This window comes from Thunnus maccoyii, chromosome 8, assembly GCF_910596095.1.
Source record: "Thunnus maccoyii chromosome 8, fThuMac1.1, whole genome shotgun sequence".
Taxonomy (NCBI): Eukaryota; Metazoa; Chordata; class Actinopteri; order Scombriformes; family Scombridae; genus Thunnus; species Thunnus maccoyii.
In genome coordinates, this window is record NC_056540.1 from 30471765 (window position 1) to 30486823 (window position 15059).

A 15059-nucleotide genomic window follows, 5' to 3' on the forward strand; every position below is an offset into this window, starting at 1 on the left:
TATTTACTATGATCCAACTAGTCATGGGATTTACTCACCATTGTGTGTGTTCTTAAGAGTTTTGACCTGGTTTGACTTTTCAAGAGACTCAGCACCTGAAGGAACAAAACATTAACAGATATTACCCAAGAAAAGTTTGCAGACATCATCATATACAGAGAGAATAATAAGTAGTAGTGTGTGTTGGCAAGATTGGCAAGTAGCCAATAAGCTAATACTCTTTTTTTTCTTTTCAGTGTAACCAAATTAAATTAATATAAATTTAAAGTGGCCTGTGTTTTTGTCATCAAATGCTCATTGGGGAGATTTTTTTCCTGTTAAAAATTTTCACCTGCTGAAGATTCACTAAAATGTAAGAAGCCAACAAATATCTTCCAAATATCATCCCTCAAAGTAAGAAAGCACATAACAGAACTGTTTTTATCTTACCTTGAAATGTATCTGCAAGACGTACCTGTTGCCTGTTGTGTTGAAGTTGTTTTGATGCTTTGGCAGCTCAATGAAGCTGTAATTGAATGTGTGTAACTATGCATCCTGGAAGTTTAAATTTATTTGAAGTGGGTGGATCCTCAACTTAGGTCTGACTGGCTATCATATTTTATTACAGGTGTGTTGTTTAAGTACAGGTCAATGTTCTTGTAGCACATACTATGACGTAGAAAGTAAAAGAATAGCACAGAGTCAGCAACACTGCATCAATGAACAAGCATAGTCATTGGAACAGCAATAAGAATGATAATGATCACTATCCTGTCATCAATCAAATTCTTGGATTTAGACCGTCATACCTACAGATGAGGGAAAATGATCAAATTTATTCTATGTAGGATTTGTAAAAGAGTCCTCAGAGACCTGTCAACATCAAACCATTTCAGTATTACATTCAAAAATGATTGAACCGAGGTATTTATAGCCGATAACAGATTCCACCACTTGAACCTCAACGATGGTGCTCTGAGTGGGAGGAGGATGGTATCCGAAGTTCAATTCAGTTTTATTTCTATAGCTCCAAATCATTAAAAGAAGTTATCTAACTCTTTAATTTACAGAGACCCAACATTCCCCCATAAGCAAGCACCTGGCGACAGCGGCAAACTCCCAGGAAAAACTCCCCTTTATGGGGAAGAAACCTCAAGCAGAACCAGGCTCTAGAAGGACAGCCTTTCTTTTAGTATTTTATTATCTTTTTTTATTATTTTGTTTCACACTTCAATTTTTTATCCTACCTCTGATGTTTCCTAATTGCAAATTCATGAGTTATGATAGCGTTTCCTCAGTTCGTGTTTTTATTGTGTTCTTTATAAAATAGTCAGTTATTGTTTGTGCGTGGGTGGGGGGTGGGGGGTGGGAAAAGGTCGTCAAGCAGGACCACACCACCACGGGTTCCCTGCAGCCACAGTCCTTGGAATCCCACCGTCCATAACTAGGGGGTCCATGACCCTGATCCATAGGAACCTGTGAGACGAGAAGACACAAAAACTCTGGGGAAGAAGCCATGAATGCGTACAGATGGAGAGGAGGAGGAGGAGAGAGGAGCTCACTGCATCATGGGAAGTCCCCTGGCAGTCTAGGCCTATAGCAGCATAACTAGGGGCTGGTCCAAGGAAAGCCTGGCCAGCCCTAAATATAAGCTTTATCAAAAAGGAAAGTTTTAAGCCTACACTTAAACATAAAGAGGTTGTCTGCGTCCTGGACCGAAACTGGAAGCTGGAGCCTGATAGCTGAAGGCTCTGTCTCCCATTCTACTTTTGGAGACTCTAGGAACCACCAGTAAGCCTGCATTCTGGGAGCGCAGTGTTCTAGTGGGGTAATAGAGAACTATGAGCTCTCTAAGATAAGATGGTGCCTGACTATTAAGGGCTTTGTAGGTGCGGAGAAGGATTTTAAATTTTATTCTGGATTTTACTGGAGGACGGTACATCATAACAAATAGAATTGGCTGTTAAGTTTTCCAGGTTGAGTGAGAGAGACTAAGAACAAGGTTTTCGAATGAGTTATAATCAAGTTTAGGTCTAAGGTTGATTATTAGGCTTGAGTTGAAGATGGCTGCAACTCCACCTCCTCAGCCGGTGTCTCAAGGAATGTGAGTATTAATATGACTGGGAGAGTGGATTCATTTAGGCTGACATATTATATTCTTCATGACACAGCCAGGTTTCAGTAAGACAAAATAAATAAATATTATAATCTGATATTAGATCATTTATTAATACAGCTCTAGGTGATAGAGATCAAATGTTTAAGAGTCCAAATTTAATTCTCCTATTTTGTACTATTGCAATGGTGGTGTTTATTTTAGATTTAATTGCTTTAAGTGGGCAGGAGACAGACACAGTTTCTATGTGGTTTTGGGGTGGGTAACTGCTCTAATGGAAGCACAGAGAAGAATGTAGGACTGCAGCTCTGCCTCCTGGTCTCAACTCTGGGTTGTCATGGTTTCGGTCTGCTAATAAACTCAGCACTAAAGGAGACAGAGGAATAGATAAACATATGACACACAGAGCAAGAGAGAGCAGGAGAGCGAGAGGGAGACAGAGAAGCCATCCCAAACTGCTAAGCTAAGTTAACTGCTAAGCTAAAGTAACAGACAACTGTGGGATTAGCTAAAAGTAGGAGATAGCTAAGAGTGCTTGAGCAGAACTAGCGCAAGTTTAAATGTACTGCGGGTAATTATCCACAGTAATGAAGAATATAGGAAAATTTACTGAGCTGAGAGCAGCAAACACACTCTCAGTAACACAGTCAGCAACCAGAAATGAGACAATATGCTTACAGCAGCACGTCAGCAGGTCAGGCAATACACCAAACCATCCTATGCACAAGTCTTTGCACATGTCTTTTGTCTTTGATACAATGAGTTGGAGGAATGAGTTTTTGTACCAGTTTATAAAACATTCAACCACAGGGCCATAACTTGATTCATCATCATGGAGAAGACTGACCATAACTGAGTCATCTGCAAACTTCAGGCTATATCTGCTCTCAAACTGGCTCCGACAGTCATCTGTATGCAGAATATAAAGGGATGTGATGAGAGGACACACCACTGGGGTCAACCTGTAGATGAAGAGAGCTCCTCTGACATGCACTCATTCACCCTCACCCTCTGGGCTCTGTTGGAGAGGAAGTCAAGGATCCAACCAGCCAAACTAGGGTCAACACCACAGTAGTTAAGAGACTTTATCCACCAACAGGTGGGGTTGAATGGTGTTGAAAGCTGATGAAAAATCAACAAATAACAGCTGGGCATCAGTTTTACTTCCCTCTAGGTGTCAACCATGTGGCAATAGCGTCCTGTACACCCCGCCCAATTTCAGATAAACTAATAACATATGTAGAATGTGATCAGGAGGGCAACCTCCTGGTGACAGACAGGACCTGAGTCATATGACCTCTCACCATGGAGACCTAGAGAGAGGAGAGGCTCCACATACACAGAGTGGAAAACTCACGTCACGTCATTAAAAGGCAACTATAAAGGCACACCCATACTGCACAAACACACTGCTTTTAGTTTCAGGTATTATTGTTGAAAGCAAAGCTTTCACTTTCTCACAAGAACAACAATTTAGACCCACTCAATTGCACAAACAATGTTCCCTTAATACCAGGTGTATGACAGAGGTCTATTGGTTTACGTCCATGTTCTTCATTGAGCGGCTTGCAAGCTTCATGCGGCTCGCATCGCAGCTAATAATTATTTAAAAAATGTTATCGGTACTTTTTTACATTTTGGCCTCTCCTCTCTGTCCTCTCCTCTGCTTTCTGCATCAGCTTGACCGAGGGCGGCAGAGTTTACGACAACTACACTCATTAGCTTTTTACTCATAAAACTTTTATTACACTTACAGTAATAAGTACTTTATCAAACCACCTGTTCAACAAACATGACAAACATATTTTCAACTACTCTGCCTGCAGTCTCCCATACACTGCCAGCATGTTTTACATGACCACAGTGTCCTGGTTAGGGTAATAACACAAAAGCTGTAATTGTTTTTGGGGTTTTTTTGTTGTTTTTTTTTCTTTTTTATCTGTAACAATAGTTTATTGAAGAAAATGCAGCAGTGTGTTGTACACAGATAAAAAACACATACACAAGACATATTTAGTTTTTACAATGTTTCTCCTCAACCCAGAACACCCTTAACCCCTCTACTTACACCACATCCCGCAGGCCTTTTCAACAAGGAATAAGATCGTAGTATGTTAGCATAGATAACAAAGATAGAGGTGGCAGTAGATAGAGGCTCCGCAATATTTATTAGCATGAGATGTGTATGAGATAATTTTACTTTTAATGAATGCCTTTAAGGTTTCCCATAACAAAGAAAGGAAGGTGTCTTCTGTTCTGTTAGTCTCCAAGAAAAGGTCAATGGATTCAGAGAAGTGTGCAGAAATTCTCCTAATAAAGAGTCTAAACGCCAGGGTCTAAAATCCTTAGGTTTAAGGTCAAAGCAACGATCAAGGATTACAGTAGCATGGTCTGACACAGTTATTGGTGTGTATTTTGTGGAAACTACTGAGGAGATAAATGCTTTATCGATGAAGAAATAATCTACACATGAATAAGCATGATGCACATGTGAGAAAAAAGTGTATTGTTTTGCAGAGGGATGTGAAAATCTCCAGGGGTTGATGTATCCATACTGCTCTATGAAAGCAGAGAGGGTCTGAGACATTTTGGAGGGTGCTGTCGCTCTAGAACCAGACCGCTCGAGAACCAGACCGCTCTAGAACCAGACCGCTCTAGAACCTGACCTCAAGTAGGGGGTCAATGATGCAGTTCATGTCTCCTCCCATTATTACTATGTGGGAATTTTAATTGGGAAGAGAGAACAACAGATCTCTCATTAAGTTATGATCATCCCAATTGGGGGCATACACAGACAAGAATAACTGGTTTCTGATATGGTGTGCCAGAGACAAGGATGTAATGGCCGCTCAGGTCTGTAAGACTATTGCCAGGGATAAAATGTAAATCTTTCCTAATTAGTATAGCGAGGTCCAAGGTCTACATAGTCTCTGTTGATCGGTATTAAGTAAATGTGTCTCTTGGAGGAGCATTTTGTCTGCTTTTAGGTTTTGAATGTGTGAGGAATGTTTTACTGGGACATTCAACCCACCAACATGTAATGAAATGATCCTTACTGCCTGTCTGCCACCCGCCCCTGTGTTAGCTACATTAGCCATGGCGTAGTATTTGAAACAAGGTATATCGAATCAGTACTGCAGTCTGAGTAGCATGATACCACAAATGGAAAAAGTATTAACAGGTAAATAAAACATGGATAAAGAAAATAAGATAGATGTAACAAGAGTTTAAATTTAAGTAATAAATAAATGAAAAGGTTGTCCTGCCTGCCCAATCCTGCCCCTCCCACCCCTCAGCACCCTCGACTCCCTTGGTACAATGCCTCTCTGCCAAATACATGCTATGGCCTTCACAGTCACCAGATCTCAACCCAGTTGAACACCTATGGGAGATTTTGGCCTGAGGTGTTAGACAGCATTCTCCAACACCATCGTCAAAACAACAAATGAGGGGATCTTTTTGAAGAATGTTGTTTCTCAGCCTTGGCATTCATTCTCTGGAACTCTTCTGGAGGAATGAACACCATTCTTCAAAAAGATATTCCCTCATTTGCTGTTTTGATGATGGTGGTGGAGAGAATAAGAATTACTACCTCCTTATAATTGGAGCATTAATAAAAAACACCTGTCCCATCTATCTACATCTCCGCTGATATGAACACATCCTCATTATGTCTTGTAGCACACCCTACACTATCAAATAGCAAATAAAACTTAGTGGTAATATATAGACTATGAAATAGAGAGCCAAACAGAGAGATTGCAATATGTTTAATAATTAACCACAATACGTGTCCCTTCCTGTTCTACAGTTTACTTGATATTTCATGGTGTTGGACACTGTAGACAAAACAGAAAGATAATGATGAACATTTGATAATAAGATCACACAAACACACTGCTTTTATATTGAGAGATTCAACCTGTTTCAGGTATTATTGTTCAAAGTAAAACTTATCTCTCATGTTCTCACAAGCACAACACTCAGACTCACACCAGTGCACCAACAATATTTTATGATAGAGGTCTATTAGTTATACCCTGCTGTGAGGCCACAATCAAATGTAACTTAACTGTGGGAAAATGATGATCTGTTTCCTCATTCCCTATTATATGAGGACAAATTTACAGTTGTGCTATATTTATTTCACTTTTTATGATTGACATTGCTGTACTCAATCAATCAATAAATCAGTTTTTATTTATATAGCGCCAAATCACAGCAAAAGTCATCTCAGGGCACTTTTCACATAGAGCAGGTCTAGACCAGTATTATGAGCTTGATATAGTTAAAGTATTGCAGTAAAAGTACATAAGTATTATGAGCTTGATGTAGTTAAAGTATTGCAGTAAAAGGTTAGTAGTTTAGTCCAGTGGTTCCCAACCTAGGGGTCGGGCCCCTCCAAAGGGTCAGCAGATAAATCTGAGGTTGTGAGATGATTAATGGAAGAGGAGAGAAGAAAAAACAAAGTTCTGATACACAAATCTGTTTTCAGTTTTTGGACTTTTTCTCTAATCTTTGATTTTTGCTGAAATATTGGATCATTTGAACATTTATTGAAATGAAAGCATGTGAGAAGTTTAGAGGGAAAAATCACTATTTGGTGGAGCAACAACTCATAGACATGTGAAATGTGACCCCGACTACACACTGCTTTTTGTAAGACTTCAAAAGCCAAAAAGGTTGGAAACCACTGCTTTCATCTTTAACAATGTGTTGTATTTTAAGAGCTTGTTATATTATCCATTGTGTCAAATGTTCATCTGAAAAGTAACTAAAGCTGTCAAATAAATGTAGTGGAGTAGAAGTATAAAGTAGCATCAAATGGAAATACTCAAGTAAAGTAAAAGTACCTCAAAACTGTACTTAATTACAATACTTGAGTAAATGTACTTAGTGACTTTCCACCACTAATTAAACTGAAGTGTATCACTACCAAATTTTATATTTCATTTGTTTTCAGAATCACCATCTAGTTAAAAATCTGTTAATTGTCGGTCTGATCAACAAACAGAACTACAAACAACTTTCTTAATTTATTAGAAAGTTTTTTTTCTTTCATGATCTGTTATTTCCCCCATTAACTATTCTTATGGATCAAATTAAAGTCAGGGAGAGTCTGAAAGTCAGAAAGAAACACATTTTAAACACATTTGTATTTTACATCATTTATCGTCGTTTCCATTCAGTCACATGTGAGGTTGCAAATGAGTTATATGAGATATAATTTCAATTTTCCCTGAAACATTTAGCCAAATACATAATTTCCAGTGTTCAAAAGACACTCCGAACATATTCTGGGTTAATCAATGATTAATTCACATTCAGAATATCAGTAAAGAACCTAAATACAGATTGCAGGTTTTTTATTCATGTGCAGGTGTTTGTTAAACAGTTAAGAGGCTGCAGAGAGAAAACAGCTGCTCTGTCAGTGATAACTGTGCACTTTTATTAGTATTATCACAGTGCACATGTGTGCAGACACAAACTTCATCAAAAGTCTCTACAGCTGTTAAATTGATCAGCTGCTGCTGTCATTGGAGGAAAGGATGTCTCATGTCTCTAAAACCATATCTCCTCGTCTCCTCTCTCCTCACTTGGTTTCCTTGCGTCTCTCCTGCATCCTCAGTGGGAGGGACTAAGACGCAAGGAAAAGAAGCAAGTGAGGGACATGTTGATGCAATTTAATGGACTTCAGATGCACCTTATTTAACAAAAATCTTCAAACACAGATTACTCCTGAGGATATGTTTAACATATTCAAACATGGAACAAATAGCACCATCATGTGGCCAGTTATGAAGCACTGGTTTAACTGTTGAACACATGGTTGAATTGCATATTAGTGGTTTGTACATACAACAGTCCTGCAAATATTAATGGCATTTCACCTGTAGGTGGCGCTACAGTACAAATAAAACTTCAAATGACTGGGTAAGCAATTCTCCATCTATCAGATTTTTTTGTCATTATGTGCAACTGTAGATCTTGAAATACTCTGTAATATTTAGAAGTGTTTGGCCACTGGGGGGTGTTCTGACCATTTGAACTCTGTAAAAATGAAACATCTTTCTATAAATCTTTTTGCAGCACCAGCAGTGGCTGACAACAATCCCACGCAGTTATATATATTCTGTAGTTATATATTGTTTATATATTCAATGTTAGTAAGTCCAAATAACGATTTAAGTTCATTAAATCAGAGTTCATATGGAAGTATTCTTGTGTACGTTTATTTTCACAAGGGACAAAGGAGTGATACACTTAGGATGATATTTATGTAAAATGTTTCTTAAACACGTGGAACAGAGCTCCTACAATAACTGCCATTACAATTCCAGCGCCTGCAATCTTCAGCACCTCTGCCTGAAGATAACACACAGACACAGAAAACATGAATTTAGTTGCAAGAAATGTAGTATATTGAAATTGAAATTTCCATTAACATAATACATAACTCTGGAACTCACTTTTATTGTAAATTGATATATTAAAGGCAAATAATTATGACAATGTGTATTTTAATTTCCTGGTTTCTTCCTAATTAGGCATTTTAAATCCATATAAACCATCCAGAGGCAAATTCCAAATTGTGGATCCACCTACATACCTGAAGAGACTCAGGTTTGCCGTAACGGCACCAGGTGGCGAAGTGCTCACAGTTCCTGTCAGTGAGACTGTACTTCACAGCCTTATCCACCATCGAAACAGCTTCTTTCACAATTTCCTTCTTTGGCCTGGGTTTCCACTTGTTGTCGCGTTTGTTATTTATTCTCCAATCCTTTCCGTTGACCACATCTTTAAGTTTTTCTGTCTTTACTTGGGCCTCCACAGAGGCTCCCGACACAGTTGATGAAGCCCCTGAACTGCTTTTGCCTAAGTATGAGGGCGTGACAAAGAGGCACACAAGTTATACAAGGTAAATGCGTTGAAGGTTGTAACATTTTTTATGATGAGTTTTGTATGTATGCTGCTATGTTTATCATTTAAGTTTATGAAAGTTGAATAAAAAGTTAGTTAGTTAGTTCAACCAGGTAAATAATCAAAGCCTGCACTCATGTGTACAGAACAATGCATCTTGGCTGCTATATAATGGTCTTTACTGGGACTGAACAGTGTTTGGGAGTAGCAGTTCTGCCACTGCAATGTAAGAAATGACTCACCGGGGGTAACCATGTGAACAACGTCCCCATCACCAATGTACACAGCCCAGTGCTGATAGCCTTCACGGAGGAACTCTATCAAGTCACCAGGTTCTGGCTCCTTAGCATTCTTGGATTTGAACATCAAGAAATTAGTACATTTAGATACAAATTAGATCAGATTTGACATCACTGGACTCTAGCAGAGGCACATTTAACCGTATCTGTGTTCAAACAACCAAACTTTAAGAGGAAGTAATTTAATCTGTAGCTTTTCAAGCATGTTTGAGCTGAGTGTCTAATTTATATATAAGGCTCCATTTTAGCAATTGGTCAGTTGTTTTGAGGATTTGCAGTAGTCAATGCATGATGTTATGAGAGCCTGTAACAGGAGTTGTGTTGCAATCTCAGACGAGTAGGGCCTGATCTTCCTGATGTTGTACAGGGAAAATTGACACATTTGAGCAATTGAGACCACAGGAACATTAAAGATTAGTGGGTCATCAATCATGACACCCAAGTGAGTTGGGTTGATTCGAGCTGGATGCTGATGTCTTGTTGCATAAAGAGACTGGCTGGGATGACAAGGAGCTCGGTTTTTGAGGGGTTAAGTTGAAGGTGGTGATCTTTCATCCAGTACTGACCCTTAAGGAACTCCTGTAGAAAATTTGTCTGGTTTGGACAAATTTCACCTCCAAGATACTCTAAAATATCTCCCTGAGAGATAGGACATGAACCGGTGGAGGGCAGATCCTGAGATACCATGCTCAGTGAGTGTGGAGAGGAGGATTTTGTGATTAACCATGTCAATGGCAGCTGACAGATCTATCAGCAATAGAGCTGGGTATTGACCAGCAGCTCTAGCTGAACATGGTGTTTAGTGGACTTGTGATGCAAAGTGGACTGAGGTGGGCTGTTGAACTCTTTACAGACAAGTACACATCCACAAACACAATTTTTCTATGGATACCTGAGTACCTGGTGACATCTCCCACAGTTGAATATCCATGTTTATATTACCTAAGAGTGTTTTGTTTCAAGGAAATTACAGTATCTAGTGTCAGTGTCTATATTATATATATATATATATATATATATATATATATATATATATCAAGTTCAGTGATTTTTTTTTTTTTTTTTTTAACTTGTAATGGGGTCATTAAATGACATCTGTATTATGATTTTGTGAGGATTTGTTTACAGATTTAAACAAGCTTAAACAAGCTTTTTACATATTGTATTTTTAATGTTGTCATTGTAATATTTGCTAATGTTTGTAATATATACATTTGAAAACTGTGTTACAGAATGATATTTTTTATATTTACATTGGTCCATGCAAAATGTTTTGTGCAGTTATGTACAGCTACTGTAAAAGTAGATACAGTACCATTAAATTACTGTTTCATTTTACAATTGCTACTGTAAATTAAAAAAACACAGTACACTTACTGAAATTTATTTTACAGAAAATTCACTGTGTTTATATTTACAGTAATTAATTTGCTTAGTTAGTTACTTACTGAATTACAGTAAGTTACTTGTCAATTGCTGCCAGTTAATTACTGTAAAAATCACAGTAGGTTTTTTACAGTGTGAGAAACATGGCAAATAAGTGTATTTCCCAAAATGTTGGAGTGTTCCTTTAAATACACTGTAGTGTCCAAATTACATTCCAATAAAAGACACAAAACTGAAGCCACCAAATTACAGACAATATCCAAAACAGAAGTCAATTGAAAGTATAACTCAATAAAACTGATTTCTCTTTGAAAGCTACTTACCATTTTGACTGCTGCTGTGTGTGGAAAACAGGCAGGAAAAGGAGGAGAGTGACCAGTGTTCCTGAATGAAATGTAAAACGGGGACAGTTTACCCCTCTTAGTCATAACATAGCATGATTTTAAAAAGTAACTCTAACTGAGTTAAAATGTGTTTAAACTGTTGTTTATGATCTTTTACTATGTTCTTTCACTAAGTGTCAATGTTAGTCTTTGATTTTATGCCAAATGTAACAATTAAGTCTCACGTACCTAATTAGAGTTGAAGAATAAGGATCTTTGGATGTGCGGGGCTTATGTTAAACCTGACCACAACTTAAAGATTTAAATCATAAAAAGGGGGAAAAAAGAGAAAATTAAAAATAAAAAGAGACCTGCTGATAGACGTAACAGCGGAGCAGAGGAGAGAGACTGAGATAGTGATGTAACTGATCTGCGCACTGGTATTTAACATGTTTTTTTTTTCTTCCCGAGAACAAATCATTTTAAAAATATTTGTACGAAATAAATGTTTGTAAAAAACCCACTATTTGTGCTGTGCTGAGTAATGTATTTGGATTCAGGCACATCCCTAGTCTAAAGCCACAGCTTGCTGGGCTTATACATACAGTTTATACACACAGATATTGCTCATGTAGGCTATACACACACAGATCTATTTTACTGTCACTATTCAACTCGTTCAAGTGATTGAGTAATGTTCAAAGTACCGTGTACAAGCACTGAATTTGACAGAACTGCCTGTAGTTTCTAACCAGTTCTGTACGTAGGTGTAGTGAGAATATTGAGGAGTTTGCTTTTTTCCATGAATAAATATGCTCATTTACAATTGACACTTATACAGCATCTCCTCTTTGAGTTGATTTTACATTTGTCTTGAATCATATCAGATTATTATACAATCAACAGGGCTGACATCTCAGTAAAAGGATTGACAGCAGTAACCATATTGGTTATACTACTTTTCGGTAACACTTTATAATAAAGTCCGCGTTTTACGGTGTATAACTGCCATGAGCAAAAACATTTGATTTTAGTACACATGTACACATGTAACGTACTGATTAATACGAGGAAGTTACACCATAAATTCCGGGGAGTTACATGGTAAATGTTGGGAAAAACGCGGGCTGTATTATAAAGTGTACTTTTCTATTGAACATGTTTGGCCTAAACAGAATAAACAAAAGCCTAATATTGTATCTGCTGTGCAATCAGTGAAGCTCTGCAACAAGCAACAGCTTAACAACCTCCACGTCAACAATCCTGGAAATGAATGGTACCAAAAGGCAGTGACAAACAGAAGTGGTATGCACACCCCCGCCCCCCCAAAAAACACTCATACACCCCATTCTGGTTATCAATATTGGCGATGAACAGTAGCGGAACGATGATTCAACAATTCAACAAAGTTTGCCCACCCAAAAGCTTGGAATGACCCCCAAATCACAGCGTTTTATAATCGGGAACAAATCCTAGATGGATACCCTAACAAATACTTAATGTATCACCCCTGTCTGCCTACCCAAAATATGTCTTTCCATATTTCTACGTGCCGTGTTGTCCTCTAACTGGAGCAAGAATCCGTATGAACATGTACATACTGTCCTCACGCGCTGGTATTTCTAGCAGATATATCTATTATGAGAGGCTTAGACATATAACTCAAATAAAGTTCGTTAAAAGAAGAGAGCACTTACTTGTCGTTTCTCCGTCAACTTCCTAAAGGGCGAATGACTCACTCTCCAGATGCGATGCAACTTCTGGGACAGTCTCTGAAGAAACGGTAGGCTATTTAAAGTAACAGGGTTGACGACAACCTGGGGACCCGACTCAATTGTTGTTGTTTTTTTCAAAATTTTAAACATATCAAGAATAAAACCCATTCATGAGGCTTTATGTAAATTTAAGTTTTTTGTGCTTTTTTTTTTTTTGACTCAATAGCCACAGTCAAGGTGCGAACTATGCCATGGCTGACATGGGAGATGACAAGGGAGCGAAGCATCTTGCATTTTCTGCATATATATATATATATATATATATATATATATATATATATATACACACACACACACACACACACACATATATATATATATATATATATATATACACACACACACACACACACACACACACATATATATATATATATATATATATATATACACATATATACACATATATATACATACATACATATATATATATACTACTGTGCAAAAGTTTTAGGCACCCTAGATCCATTATGCAATACCATCAGGGAGGTGTCTGATCGGTCCCAGATGTATTCATGACATGACAACCTATTGACCTATTTTCAGCAACAAGATGAATGATGACTCCTGCAGCAGATGGTATGGTTTGGCCCCCCACAGAGCCCTGATCTCAACATCATGGAGTCAATCTGGGATTACATAAAGAAGCACCTGAGACGGCCTAAATAATCCACAGAAGAACGTTCTTTCTCCAGGATGGTTACAACAACCTACCTGCAAGTTACCATGAAAAACTGCTGCTGTTTTAAAGGCAAAACTGCTCACAGCAAATATTGATTTTAATTTAGTTTTCTGCTGTTCACTCAACTTTGTAAGAAGTTAATTGATAAATAAAAACAATTTATAACAATATTTTTGAAAGCATTCTCACTTTACTTTTAGTATACCTAATCGGCTGTCTTTTTTGACTAATGCTGATGCGCACAAATTCATGACACATGCCAAAACCCTCCAACATTCATATTATATACATACGTATGTGTACTGCTGTAATAAACCCAATTTTGATGGCGATGTCTGTTGTGTTGAGGGTTTGGCTTAGGGTTAGGTTGTATTGTTGAGGTTGGGCCTCCAAAGGCCTCACTGAAACTAAGCCTGGGCCAAGGCTGTGTCCATGAAATGGACAATTAAAACTTGTTGTAGCACTAAACCAAATACATCACTGTAAATGTCTCTACCTGGAGAGTAACATATGTCACTCTGGAGACTGTAAATGGCTCCTGCTTTGAAATATTGAGGCTTGTCATTCAGCAACAGAAGGAGCTACAGACACTGGACCAACTGTTATAGGGAGCTCTTGACTTCAGCTATATGACTACACCCATATGGCTAAAACCTGTGTATAGCACATGAGTAAAAATTGCTGACACCACATGTAAGCCAGGTAGGTCAACCAACATAAGAAAAAAGTTTTGAACTGCTGAAGAAATGTTGTTACGCATACTCCAAAATGAGGAACAGCTGGATGATGACGTGAAAGCAGAGCACCCCTCCCTGTGCCACTGCTGAACTGTCAGGCTGTGAGGACACTGAACAGGCTGCTGATCAACCAGCTGCATTTATCACAGGCAGATCTAGTGGGAGAAATTTATCAATGTCACATTCCAGTGAGGGTGATGGTGTCCTCCCCTCCTTGGGCTCTGTGTGTTTGGCTCCACCCCCCATAGCCATATTAAATTAATTTAATTGATATAAACTCAAATAGATATAAATTAATATAAATATCTAATTATTTAACCCATTTTGCTGTTATTGTGGCTGCCTCTGCCACTACCGCCGCCACAGTATACTATCAAACAAGACTATTAACATTATTACGTTATATTGTTGTATTGTTATTATTATCATTATTATTATAATAATAATTATTAACGCTCTCACTTTTTATTTCTCCCCCTCCTCTCTCTCTCTTCTTTTCTCACTTTCATTCACTCACCCTCCCCTCCCTTTTCCCACAATCAATCCATATTGCTTAGTTGCTTTCCACATTTACTATTTTTTCATTGTAATATGATGCTGTCATTGCTGTTGTTTGTCATTATTTTTGTTTGTTTGTCTATTTGCTTGATTGGTCTTTTATTTATTTTTTTTTCCTTTCCACTATGTCTTGTTAACAGTATCACCAATAAAAAAAAACAAAAAGAAAAACAGGAAGCTTTACTGCGAAAAAAAAAAAGAAGTCACATTCCAATATGGAAAATCTGATATATATGCTCAGCTGTCAAATTTCTAATCAGTAAATAAATGGCAGATTATTGGC

The 15059-nt window shown here is 37.8% G+C and overlaps 1 protein-coding gene across 1 annotated transcript; it reads right to left on the reverse strand.

Annotated features, from left to right (window-relative positions):
* Positions 1-7609: 7609 nt before the first annotated feature.
* LOC121902185 (phospholipase A and acyltransferase 4-like) lies at positions 7610-11054 on the reverse strand. Its single transcript, XM_042419433.1, has 4 exons — positions 11025-11054; positions 9259-9367; positions 8706-8971; positions 7610-8461 (listed from the first exon to the last, which is right to left on the reverse strand). Exons 1-4 carry the CDS (start codon positions 11025-11027, stop codon positions 8372-8374), a joined length of 468 nt encoding a protein of 155 aa, XP_042275367.1. The 5' UTR covers positions 11028-11054; the 3' UTR covers positions 7610-8371.
* Between the last annotated feature and the right edge of the window lie 4005 nt (positions 11055-15059).

What these genes read in the sequence shown, in the direction of transcription:
- LOC121902185 (XM_042419433.1), bottom strand. An exon ending in TGTTCACATGGTTACCCCCG is followed by an intron (nt 8,972 to 9,258) that starts GTGAGTCATTTC and finishes CCTCATACTTAG; the next exon opens with GCAAAAGCAGTTCAGGGGCT. An exon ending in GCAAACCTGAGTCTCTTCAG is followed by an intron (nt 8,462 to 8,705) that starts GTATGTAGGTGG and finishes TGTTATCTTCAG; the next exon opens with GCAGAGGTGCTGAAGATTGC.